The sequence below is a fragment of the Octopus sinensis genome, linkage group LG14 (genome assembly GCF_006345805.1).
Source record: "Octopus sinensis linkage group LG14, ASM634580v1, whole genome shotgun sequence".
NCBI classification, from domain to species: domain Eukaryota; kingdom Metazoa; phylum Mollusca; class Cephalopoda; order Octopoda; family Octopodidae; genus Octopus; species Octopus sinensis.
In genome coordinates, this window is record NC_043010.1 from 44,010,208 (window position 1) to 44,024,033 (window position 13,826).

The 13,826-nt window shown below is 35.3% G+C and overlaps 1 protein-coding gene across 2 annotated transcripts; it reads right to left on the reverse strand.

Moving 5' to 3' along the window:
- Positions 1 to 792: 792 nt before the first annotated feature.
- Positions 793 to 12,393, reverse strand: LOC115219282. 2 transcript variants are annotated; one of them, XM_029789444.2, is made up of 7 exons: positions 12,263 to 12,393; positions 9,217 to 9,335; positions 7,876 to 8,140; positions 6,632 to 6,817; positions 6,205 to 6,416; positions 5,173 to 5,357; positions 793 to 1,838 (listed from the first exon to the last, which is right to left on the reverse strand). In XM_029789444.2, the coding sequence occupies exons 2-6, from the start codon at positions 9,321 to 9,323 to the stop codon at positions 5,183 to 5,185; spliced, it is 945 nt and encodes a 314-aa protein (XP_029645304.1). In that variant the 5' UTR covers positions 9,324 to 9,335; positions 12,263 to 12,393; the 3' UTR covers positions 793 to 1,838; positions 5,173 to 5,182. The 2 variants fall into 2 exon arrangements, with proteins under 2 accessions (XP_029645304.1, XP_036364847.1); XM_036508954.1 differs by lacking the exon at positions 12,263 to 12,393 and adding an exon at positions 12,031 to 12,120.
- Positions 12,394 to 13,826: the final 1,433 nt, after the last annotated feature.

Sequence of the window (13,826 nt, forward strand, 5' to 3'; positions counted from 1 at the left end):
CATATACATACATACATATACATATATATATATATATACACATATATATATATATTAATTGTTATCGCCATATTAATATGGCAGTCTTATAGATATAAGACTGAGGCCATCGCCTTAAGCTAGCTATTTGACACACAAACTGTGTCCATTTTAATATTTCTAATATATATATATATTTATATATATATATATTTATATATATATATATATATACACACATACATCTACACATACATACACATACCTACATATAAACACACACACATATATATACATACAAACATGCATACACCTTTATGTACATACATATTTATACATTTACACACACACAACAAGAATGGAGAAAATGTATGATTACCCCAGACATTAATGATTATCATTTCTACTGTGCCAGCATATTTAGAAACAGAACAAAAGGTATAAAATATAAGGACAAATTAATATATCAGAAAATATATACTAACACAACATTATCAAGGCAATCCAAAATGGGCTAAATTGAAAGTGAACTAAGAAAATATCTGCAATAAATGAATGCATAAAAAAAAAGGTTAAGAAGAAATATAATATTCTAAGAAAAGCCAGTTTAATATTTAATTTTCGATGAAGTTAGTAGATAATGAAAGAGTAAAAAATAAACATCAGTAATGTATGGTGTAATCATCAATTAAAGATGTGATTTTCTATTCTTTCTTGTCTTATACTCCCAATTTCTTGAAATTCTTCTAAGCAATATCTGGATTTACTTATCATACATGAAGAATTACCTTGGATATTTATTCTATTTGTATCTATTGGTATCTGATTGTTGGATATAGTTAACCAAATTCGTTTAACACTAAGTGCATTATAGATAGCTACCTGGATTTATCAGCCCCTTTTACTTCTTAGTAATATATACACACACATATATAATATATATATATACACATATATATATATGCATACATACATATATATATGCATACATATATACAAACACACACATATACACACAGATATAAATACATAAGAGAGAGGGAGAGAGAGAGAGAATGCAAATTAGTGTTTGTGTGTCTTGATGTGAACACGCATTAAATACTGTTGGTTTTAGGCAATATGTATGTGTATAAATATATGAAAGCATAGGTAAATGTATATTTGTGAGGATGTATATATGTGGAAAAGAAGTTTGGTGAATAGCACATTTTAATTCAATTCAGTTCATTTCATAGTCGCTGTTTTCTCTTACATGTTCTTTAATATATCCTGGGTTTTTTTAGCTTTTTTTATTTATCCATTTAAAAAAAATGTTTGTGGCCTTTCTCCAAATCCTTTTTTTATACTTTCCTTTATTTTTTCATGTCTTTTTTTGATAGTCATAACTTTTATATATCCATTTATTTGGCTTGTATATCATTTATAAAATATATTTTCTATCATATCCTTCTTTCTCCATATTCTTTCATATTGTGAATATCTTTTTGGAGTTTCATTTTTCATCGCTTGGTCACTGTTTTTCTCTTTTTCACTCAAAGCTGATGAAAGAGCAAAATTTTTTTTAAATTTAAAGATCCTTCATTTGAGAAAGGGCCAAATAGAAACACCAAGTATTACTGAAGTACATCCGAAACGTATGGCTTGTAATGATGGATCTCGCAGAAATGGTGATGATCGTGGCAGTTGTGGTATTGTGGTTTCCTTCATAACAAGGAGCATAGCATCACCTGTAGATTCTTTGATAGTGGTCGTCGTAGTAGTAGTAGTAGTAAGTGTAGTTTTAGTAATAGCAATGGTGATGGTGATAGCAGTGCGGCTTTAAAACAAAGCTTGATACTTCTGGAGATTTCTGCAGTGGTCTGAAAGTATAAGTAATAGTAATTAAAGTAGTAGCATCTGCTTTTCTTTCTACGAAATGAGAAGATACATTGCGGAACTGTTATTCTAATGAGTTGTATCTATTTATCACCCAGTGGGACACATCTGTATTGCTGGATGCTCTTGAACCAGTTAAGTGTCCCACCTGTAAGGAATCAATACTAGATGTATCAAAACAATTGTTGTGATTAAAAAAAATTCTCGTATATTCCATCTTCCATTTACCATATATACATTTATGTATATGTATAAATATATGTATGTGTGTATCTCTTTCTCACTCTCCCCCCCTCTCTCTCTCTCTCTATATATATATATATATATGTACCTCCTCTATAGAAAGACACCTATTTCTGCCTCCCTATTTCTCTGTCACACTCTAACCTTCCATCATCTGATACTGAATCACCTTCTCCAATGCTCCCTCCGTTATAGTAAGACACCTGTCTCTGTCTCTTTGTCACCCTCTGACATGAGCTTCTCTCCTCAAATGCTCCTGCCCTTCTCATAATTCTTTGACTTGAGTTACTTGCCAGTGCTGGTGCCACGTAAAAAGCATCCAGTCAACACTGTAAAGTGGTTAGCATTTGGGAGGGCATCTAGCTGTAAAAATCAGGCCAAAATTAACCTCGCCTGTGCTTGTGCCATGTAAAAAGCACTGAGTCCACTCTACAGAAAGGTTGGTGTTAGGAAGGGCACCCAGCAGTAAAAACTCTGCCAAAACAGACAGAGTAGCATAGGATAGTTCTACCTGGCTAGCTACTGTAAACTGGCCTACCTATGCATGCATGGAAGATGGATGTTAAACGATGCTGACGATAATATATATATATATATATATATATATATATATATATATATATTTATAGATATAGGGTGAAATATAATTAATTTAATAAAATCAACAAACTTCACCTAGTAGTATTTCGGTATGGAAAAGGACCATATTCGGTAAAAATTTATATAATTATAATAATAAATGTTTTTTGCAACAAGTTGCTTAAACCACATACCGAAAATTTTAGAAATAGCAGTCAAAAGACTACTATTTCCTTTTACTACAAGACTTATTTTTGTAGTAAAAAGAAATAGTAGTCTTTCGGCTGCTATTTCTAAAATTTTCGGTATGTGGTTTAAACAACGTGTTGCAAAAAACCATTATTATTATAATTATTATGTGTGTGTGTGTGTGTGTGTGTGTGTGTGTGTGTGTGTGTGTGTGTGTGCACATGTGTGTGTATATGTATATATATAATATATATATATATATATATATATCAGAAAGCAGAACCAAAATTGAGGTCGATCAACATCAGTGGAAATTGCAGCTGTGGGACGTAAAAGCACCATCCGTTCGTGTCCGCTGCCAGCCTCGCCTGGCCCCCGTGCCGGTGGCACGTAAAAGCACCATCCGTTCGTGGCCGTTTGCCAGCGCCGTCTGGCACCTGTGCGGGTGGCACGTAAAAAGCACCCACTACACTCACGGAGTGGTTGGCGTTAGGAAGGGCATCCAACCGTAGAAACACTGCCAGATCTGACTGGGCCTGATGCAGCCTTCCGGCTTCACAGACCCCAGTTGAACCGTCCAACCCATGCTAGCATGGAAAACGGATGCTAAATGATGATGATGATGATGATGATGATATATATATATATATATATATATATATATAAATAGATATATATAATATATATATATATATATATATATATATATATATCAGAAAGCAGAACCAAAATTGAGGTCGATCAACATCAGTGGAAATTGCAGCTGTGGGACGTAAAAGCACCATCCGTTCGTGTCCGCTGCCAGCCTCGCCTGGCCCCCGTGCCGGTGGCACGTAAAAGCACCATCCGTTCGTGGCCGTTTGCCAGCGCCGTCTGGCACCTGTGCGGGTGGCACGTAAAAAGCACCCACTACACTCACGGAGTGGTTGGCGTTAGGAAGGGCATCCAACCGTAGAAACACTGCCAGATCTGACTGGGCCTGATGCAGCCTTCCGGCTTCACAGACCCCAGTTGAACCGTCCAACCCATGCTAGCATGGAAAACGGATGCTAAATGATGATGATGATGATGATGATGATATATATATATATATATATATATATATATATATATATATATATATATATATAAATAGAGTTAGCGGTTGTAGTAACCGACTAAGGGATAAATATCCGTATATACTATCAGTATCCGTTACCTGTGTTATCCCTGGGCAATGGTGTGCAAGGACACCATATATGTCGAGCACAGGTGACAATCGGATAAACAAAAGTTTATTAGGAGCCAATTCAAATAATTAGAAAATGGAGAAAAACAGATTAACCAGTAGATTGATTGGACCACATTTGAAGCTTGTATATTGATACAAAGCAAGACATAACAGCTAACAGCTGTTTCTGATCAGATTCCCAGAATGCAGTCTATACAAAAATGTGAGAATAAAATTCTTCATCTTCATAGGGTATTCGAATTAAGGCAACCAATCTTCATCAAAGTAAAAAGCAAGAGCATGCAATATAAACAAAGAGAAGGAAGAGATAAGAAAACATGGTTTAGACAAATAGTCTAAAAGCCCAATATGTTAAGTGCACATAATTATTTACCATCTGAGCTCCAAGAACATAGATGAGAGAGTGAGATATTAAAGGCCTAGTTATTAATGGGAGGGTGCAGTTAGGAGGAGGGGTCAGGGTGTCAAAGAAAGAAATTATCCAGAAGCTCTATTTAAAGAAAACACTAACATAATTATCAAAGATCAAAACTATGTTAATGGAGTAAACTTCTTTAACACTCTGACCCCCCACTTCTAATTGCACCCTCCCATTAATAACTAGTAGTATTCCCTAGTCCTTTTCCAGCTCACTCCCTCATCTATGTTCTTGGAGCTCGGATGGTAAATAATTATGTGCACTTATTATATTGGGCTTTTAGACTATTTGTCTAAACCATGTGTAGCTTTCGTTAAGATTTCAACACCAGACCTTAATCTACTTGTAACTTTAGAAGAAAAATTTTGTTGAAAATGGACCAGATGTTAAATCTGAATTTAACCTAAGTCAAGCTAAAGTCTTTCTTTACTCAAATGTTAATCTTCAATATAGTCCAAGTATTTAGTATGATATTACTTCTGGATATAACCTTGTCAGTTCCTAGATGTTGCTTTCTACATAATTCAGCTTTATTGCCTAACTGTCAACTTATATTTTTTAAGTGAAATAAAGATCATAGCCCAGAGCATAGCTTAAATTGCTTGACATTAACCAGGAAATTAACTGAGTTAAAGTTGATTGAAAGTAGAAAACTTACCAAATGTAGGCTATGGGTTGGTTTTACTGGCTGTAATAGTATTTAATAAAGCATCCAGTTTACTGCCCAACCGATCTTCCAGCCGCTTCAGTTGGTCATCAACAGTCTCAAGGATTCTGGTTTCAGCTTGAGACACACGATCTTCCACCATTTTGGATACATCAACAGGATCTTTCTTCATTGATCTACATAGAGAGACTGACATGTGAGATTGAACAAGACACCGATATATTATAGTATATCTTAATTAGGGTATAACACTAATATAGTGTGACATAGTTGTAGTATATTGTAGTAATTACATAGCATAGTTAGTTACAACTGGAGAATACAGCTTCTACTATAGACTACTAAAATATGGCTTCTACCATACAGCAGTCACTAGTATGTAACCTCTTCAGTAAGGGGATAATGAAGGATATAGTTGAGTGAATTATCTGTATACCACTTGCATTTGTTGTATTGATTCTAGAGCGATGAAAGCAGTTTACTTTATGTTTAGAAAGTAATATGTAAAGAGACAACACTAAATAAAATAATATATTTAGAATCTGGCTTCCACTGTTTCTGATTACTTGCAGCCCTAAACTGTATGTGAATGTCACATAATCATTGACAGGCTATTAGATCATTAGAAAAAGCCTTGTCTTGACACAGCACATCAAGTGCAAGTCAAACTGGGACATCAGTTTTATTGATCATTGTTGAAAAATTTGGGGACGAGCAAACACTAAGTGAAATAACTCAAATAGGAACCAAACCTAATTTGAAGAACTCAGCTTCTTGTGAATACAGTAATTCTAAATGATGTTAATCTGACAACTCATTTTCCAAATATTTTACATCAATTTTCCCAGTTTTCATTCTGTTGGAATTATTTTATAATTGTTTTACAGTTTACTTACTAATCATTAACCACCAATCAAGTATACTGGAGCAAGTACAATTAAAAATAGGGCTTCTGCTTATCTTCACAAGCATTGTTTACATAAATAAAATCACAAACAAACAAAAATTTATTCCAAAACTCACTCTTGATTCCTTTGATTAGTAACTTCACTACAAATGTTCTGAAGAGCTGAAAAGGTGGCTGTCTGAGATGTATTCTGTTCTGTACTAGTTTGCTCTTTCATCTGGAGCATTTGGCCAAAAGCTGAGACAACTCGAGTCATATCAAAATCTGGTGAGGTTGAACTATTCTTATCTAAATTCTTTGACATGTCCTCAATTTGGTTTTGTTGATTCTTTGGATGAGAAAAGAAGCACAGCTTTAGAACTTACATGACCCTGAGTCAACACTCTCTCACACACACACAAACACTATACAAAAACTTTGGAAGCCATATCACGTTCATTGAGTTTTCCTCTGATTCAACAATTTTCACCACAACAAGAGTTAAGAAATCAAGAATTAACAATAACAACAACAACAGAAGGAAGGAGCAAATATTGTCCTCACCTTTTGGTAAGTTTCAATATTATTGAGGATAGACCGAGCTCTTTCAGAAGTCTCAGGACCAAGTTCTGAAATAATGTCCCTTAATGTGGACACATTAAGAAGTCCATAACCTGATAGGGGTTTTGTAATTTTCTCAACCCTCAGTAAAATCCCTTTCATCTGAAACTGACCAGTAATTCCAACACACTGAAATAAAATACAAAGGGTTAATTTAACATGGAGTATGCTGGCTCTGTGAGCATGGTGATGGTTGACAATGACAGCTAAAGAAGTGTTGTATTGGTTATAGTGTGGTAGTTGGAGAGTGGCAGTTAGAATATAGTGTTGTGCTTGAAGTGTGATAATGATATGGGAACGGATACAATAGTGATTGGAATGGTAATTGACATTACCACTCAAAGAACAATCCTACAAAAATCTGTAAACATGACTCAAAATGTAAAAATATGTGCCAACCTCACTCTGTAAAGAGAGTCCTGTACATTGCATTGAACCTAGAGATTTCAATTCTCAGATTAAGACTCTGATTTGTTTTTAAGTTAAAAAAATACTTATACAAATCTCAATGTTAATCAGAATGATCATTAACACATACCATTGTTACATGTGGTATGTTTGAATAAATGTGCAATAATAGATATTTACTCACAATACTGGAGTAATACTCTTTATTGCAGATATATGGATAATTATAGCTTCCTTTCACACTGTGCTTAGTAAATCATGAGTACTTTGCTATGAAACACAATACAATGGTTGTAACAAGATTCTATACGATGTGTGAGATGAGTGACAGTGTATGAGCAGGAATGTAGAAGATTTAGTGCCTGAAGAGAAATGAACTGGACATGCAATATAAAGGCTGAAACTAAGTGAATTAAAATCATAGCTAGACATCAACGGTAAGTATTCAAGGCATCTATGTAATGAAAATAGATGATGATGTATGTTATAGAAAAAAATGTGTTGGGTAGGCAGTGGTTGGTAATTGCAACAGAAGATGAAGGAAAACTTGAGAATAAGCAGATAAAATCCTGAACATTGAGAAGAGATTACATTAAACTGAAAAACACTGAGAATCAAGGTAGTATAGAAAAACATGTAAAAATTTGATTTTTTATGTTATATGTTTTTCTCGCTTATAACTATTTTACAAGGAAATATTCAACACTTTTTTTGTTCAACCAATACAGTACTCTAAAATATATACTAATAGAACTGAAAGGGAACATAGATACACTGACCTTGATAGAGATAGAAGTCCTTGGTTTTTTAAATGAAATGGTAGAATATAACAGACCATTTGAAGCAGGGCTTCCCTTTCTGGTGAGTAGGTAACCTTCTGTTTCATCATAAACTTCAAACTGGGTTACATTACAGCAAATACAGATCTCATACAAACCAATACCAAGCTTGCACTGAATTTCGAACCTACATTGGTCTTCGTTAGGCTTGTCAATTTTAATTATCCTGTTATCTGCAGAGGTTTCCAGCAAATCCCGCTTTTGTCTGTAATAAAGGAAAAATAAAATATCACTTTCACACATAAAACATGAGGACAGAGGACACATATAATGTGTATGTCTAACCCTTTAAATTAAAAAGTTCAAATTAAATGGTGCAAAATTGCTCAAGCTGACTGACTAATGGAGACACCTATGATAATGATGACAACAATGATGGTGTATATATATGTTTTGTTTTAACATAGGCATAGAGTCACAGATTAACAAGAAAAGTGATAAACCGTTCACAAAAAGCATTAGCATAGTTCCATCTTCTGACTAAAATCAATTTCCTGAAAACGAACAGATTTAAAAACAGCAAAATCTGAAGTGGAAGGAATTCAGTGAGGAGAAGATGGTTATGGTGGAGAAGGTTGTCATTATCATCACAGCTGCTGTTGTCAGAATCACCATTGGCATTGTCATCACCAGTGTCAGCATTATCATCATCATCATCAAGATTTGTTTCTTATGGTTTTCTAAACCTTATTATTTTTATGAAGAAGAGAGGGGGTGCTCATGGCATGTCACAACCCAGGGAGATTTGGTACATTTTCTGAACTAATCAACAATTTCATCATCATCATCACCACCAACAACAACAACAACATTTAACATCTGTTTTCCATACTAGTATGAGTTGGATGGCTTGACAAGAACTGGCCAGACCAGGGGCTACATCAGGTTCCATAGTCTGTTTTGGCTTGGTTTCTATGGCTTGATGCTCTTCCTGATGCCAACCACTTTATAGAGTGTACTAGGTACTTTTTACACAACACTGTCTCCATTGCTTTTTATATGGCAGCAGCACCAGTGCTCTTTACATGGCACCAGCAGCCACACCAATGCTTATTATGTGACACCTTGGTTTTAGGATCTCAATTCTGTTGTAGTGAGTGATAAAGATGAGTCAATGATAGCGGTGATGCTGCTGGTCATTATAATGTAGTTGAAGTGGAGATGCTGATAATGATGATGATAGTGCTTTTGAAAGTAGGGTTGGAAACCACAATGAAAACAAAAGTGTGGTGCAATGGTAGCATTTCATTATGCAGTCAATGAAGGAGAGAGTATACATACATATAACTGTCATCTTCAGCTCCATCATGTACTTCAGCATTGTCAACAACATCTTGCTCTGACAGCCAACTGTGGTGAATACTAACAAACTGACTCAGTTCAGACATAGCTGTAGTTTTCTGAAAACAAGAACAGGAAAATTTCTTATATGTATAAAGGCATGAAATGATGTATATGATGGAAGCAGAAAAAGTGGTATAAACTGTAGATTTAGCAAGGCAGGAACTATATTCTAGAGCATCTGCTAAATCAGAATAGCATCAAGCATCAACACTGCAATGAAAATCTGATGTTATAGTTCAGTAGTTCTGTAAAGCAGCAAAATATGTAAAAAAAATTTTTTTAAACCAAGGCCAAGAAAATGGATACATTGTACCAATAATGCCTATAGGTGATCCTGATGGTCACCTGAGGTGGTAGATTTATAAACGAAGAATTTCTCCGGTAAAGAAACTCCCAGTCACTGCAAAACATCATGGCATTGAGTCAGTTATGCCTAGTGAGCCATATTTTGTGTCTGTCACCCACTAAGCATCATGCAAAGACCACAATGATGAGGACACTAGAAGAAAGGGAAAAAATGAAGAGAGAATTCAAGAACACTCAGTACTGAACCTTTCAGGAAGAGCTGAGTGTATGGTTGAAGCAGGCCTCAAGTATACAAAGATTAGTTGAATTGGAGTGGAGAGAACTGCAGTGTTCGATAATTCAGAAAGACCTGAGGGTAAGATATATGCACAGGGCAGTGTGTGTGTGCATGCGTGCACTGTATTGTTGTACCAAACACTTCATTTCATGTTGCTCTGTGATCACACTGGGCACCTGTATAGGGGGAGTAAACTTATGTGCAGCACAAACATTTGATCACTATAAACAAATCATTTGTGCAGATTGTTCAACAAGAAATTGTAGAATTGACTTTCTTGGAAATTGAGAAACTACCATTATATACAGGGTGCAACAGTTTTTTGAGGACACCACTCTCAAGAGACCTAACTTTATTCTAACTAATTTTTTCATACCTTACTTTTCACATAAATAATGTCAGACATCAGGTTTCATCAGCAAATGATAAAGGCATATTGTAATTGTTGCCTTAAAAACATAGTATAGTGATACGAAGATAACTTGCTTCCAGGAAGTTGCCTAATCTTTTGTTGTCAAAGTTCAAAAGGAGCACATAACTTTGTACAAAATGTTCAAGAAATAATCAATAAAAACCTCAGAATGTCAATCAGAGCCATTACAAAGGGTCTCAAGGTTTCAAAATGCACCATCAGAAGAGTTGTGCATGAGGATATTCAGTTCAAGTTGTATGTGATGCAGAGCAGTCAGTTTATATAAGATATGGTAAGAAAGAATTGCTCGATCTGTGCAAAGCACTTGCTAAACAAGTTAAAAAACAAAGAGGCTGGAACAACAAATGGTTATGCAGAGACCTGAATGAGGTTCCAACAGTCATGCATACTAAGTTCCCAGCAACTGTGATGGTTTTGGGAGTTGTCAGCAATGAGGGAGATGGTATGCCTCCTCACTTTTTACGCAGGGCTTAAGAGTTAATGCTGCTGTCTACACAGAGGTGTTGGAGAAGGTTGTTAAGCCCTGGATACACAAGACTGCACCATCCCATAACAACAATCCAAGCAGAAATGTGTGCCTCTTAGCTCACCAGACCTCAATCCACTGGATTATTAAGTCTGCCATGACCAGCATTATGTCCAAAATTGATAAAGATCATCTGATTTGGGCATGTCACTGCTTCTGACCCCGTATTGAAACAGCTATTGATGCTAATAGTGGATTCATTGAATATGATGAAAATATTCTCAAGATTATTTGTACCAATTTGTTTTCAAATAAAACTCTTCTTAGATGAGCTGTGTCTGTTTTTCAATTCATATAAATGACCTCAAAAAAACTAATACACCCTGTATATATAAGTATATATATATACACATATGTGTATATATATAGAATTTATATATACACATATATAAATTTTTGAGCCGCGATTTAAAATGTTTTTTTTTTTCCAGAATCGGAATCACAATAGCCGAAAACGTGGGATTCCGTAAAAAATTTCCTAAAAAGGGGAGGGATCCGTTTACGTTTCCTCCGTGTGTGGGGATGGGGCGCACAAGGCAGAGACAAAACCCCTAACTCTAACCCTAAACCTAAACACCAGGTGTATGTATTCTTTACTTTCGCCAAAGTCAAGTACCTAATGTATGGTAATCTTAGACTATAACGTACCGTTTTCATTTTCATTTACTAAGATTTTATGGTTAAACTCCAGTTTCTGACACGGACAAAAAAAAAATGAAAACAGTGTAATAGATGTAAAACAACATGAAGTAAACGAATATTTTTGTTGATGATCCTGACTTATAGATTTCAGCTTGTCTAGGATCACTGACTGTGTTCTGTAATTATTTAATTATTTCACGGATTAACTTTTCCATAAAAGTATTTTATTTGCTGTGAATGCAGGAGCTTCGAGGTGGTCGAGAATTAGCTCAAACTACGTAAATAATATTTCTTTCATTTGTTTTAAATTATTTTTGCTCGAACATTATTATTATTATAATTGATATTAAATAAGTGCGAAGCTAAAAGGAAAGTTAAAAACTAGCGAAAGTGATAACTACGTCTTCACTCAAACCAAGTCAAGCTGGTTTTCTTTCATAAAATACTGAGGCACAGATCTAAAAAAAAAAAATTATTTCTTAGCATTCATCGATATTTACAATTATTATGAATCGCCACTATTATTACAATGACACTATTAATCACGTTGAGTCGTGATGTTTATACCTTCTTGAAGGAACTATTAAATTAGGGAAACAGCTTCAGTTCAGTTCTCAGAAAATTTACCACCACCTTACAGAATTCGTCATCCCATTTGTAATTCAGCGGAAACTGACATACAATGTACTTTGAACAGATTTTGTACGTTCGGAAAAAATTGATTCTGGATAATGTATTATATCGTGTTAAAGCAAGAAAGAAATTACAGAAAGAGAAAATGAATTTTAAAAAATCTTACTTTTAGAAATTTCGTATCAGCTGCACTCTTCAGATCACTGTGAAGTTTTGTTTACACTGACTCTCTTTACCGGTGTTTACATAATTTCTACCCTCTTGTGACAGATTTCCAAATAACTACTATTTGATTTTTTTTGTCAACTGGGCATTATAGTGGTCCTCACTTATGAAAGTGCATAAGGCGATCCCTTATTGTGTGAATGAATGGACACTGGAGACAATAATATAAAGAAAGAATTAATATCAGGACAGTGAATTGGCAGAATGGCGAGGTCGTCGGTCAAAATACTTTAGTTACGGCTTTTCATGTTTTCTGTTCATATCTCGCTGAAGTTAACTTGGTCTGTTATTCCTCCAGGGTCTATAAAACAAAATACTGATCAAGTTCTGGGATCGATATAATTGATAACTATGAGAGGCTCGGGATCTGGAGAGCCAAAGGAGACTTGTGGCCGGCTCCTGGGTCCTTCCTTAAAAGAAAAAAGAAAAAGCTTATCAATATTGAATTTCGAAAATCCCCTCACCGACTTCATCTTGAGGCCTGAAAATAGGTTCTGCATTGTCAAAATTCCTTCAGAGACCCTGGACTAACACCTTCCCCCAAAAAAGTGCTGGTTTTGTGCTTATGCTAGAAACATTTGATAGGCAGAATCGTTGGAGAAATGGACAAATTACAGCTCTTAACATGCTGAATTCAAATTCCACTGCAATCAACTTTGCCTTTTACACTTCTAAGGCCAATAGTATAAAGTACCAATCAATTGCTTGAGTCAATATAATCAACAATTTTCCACGGAGGCTGTCCTCTCAACTAATAGGTTGCTGGGGGTGCTGCTGGATGGCAGACTCTGCTGATGATATTATACTACGCTTTCTGATCCATGGCACTAGCCTTAACATGCTCAAGGTTGAGATGCTGCGATTTCAGGTCTTCTTCAATTTGTTTTGCCCATGTCCTTGTAGCGTAGACTCAGTTGAAATTCCTCTCTCCATTTATTATATATATGTAGTGGATCTTGCATGCATGAAGTGGATTCGATCCACCATAGCCAAATTTAAATTAACACTGCAACAGAACTTTTCCCATGGTGGAACAATGGTTTTTCTCTGACAGCAGTTTTACATTTTCCAGCTGCCTTTAGCTGGCTGAAATAATGTCTTTAGACCCTTTCTAACCTCTTCTACTTCACCAAAAGCTAGAAGAGAGATATCAAGATCACCAACTAAGACTATTGTTCTCAATGATATATCTATCCTTCTGGATAGTTATAAAAGCAAGAACACCCCAAGCAAAAATCAGTTGGTGACGACTCAATGAGTCCAGCCACAAGGTGATGACTCAACCAGTGACTACGAAGTCTGGCTGACCAGCTAGAACCTTGGTCAGAGGGAGAAACGGAGTTTACTGTCAGCAACTATGAGACAACACCCTACAACTCTCACTAGCTCTAATTCTGTTCTCTTACAACATCATTACATCTCTCTCAGTAATTACTACTAAACAATGAAGAGGACACAAACACAAACTTTACTTCGCATGTTTTTGGATTTATCATAACTTGCTC

Excerpts from the sequence above, each read along its gene's own strand:
- LOC115219282 (XM_029789444.2), bottom strand. The coding sequence starts at position 9,323 with ATGTCTGAACTGAGTCAGTTTGTTAGTATTCACCACAGTTGGCTGTCA. Across the intron at positions 6,417-6,631 it reads ATATTGAAACTTACCAAAAG|AATCAACAAAACCAAATTGA; the intron begins GTGAGGACAATA and ends TCTCATCCAAAG. Across the intron at positions 5,358-6,204 it reads ACTAATCAAAGGAATCAAGA|ATCAATGAAGAAAGATCCTG; the intron begins GTGAGTTTTGGA and ends CTCTCTATGTAG.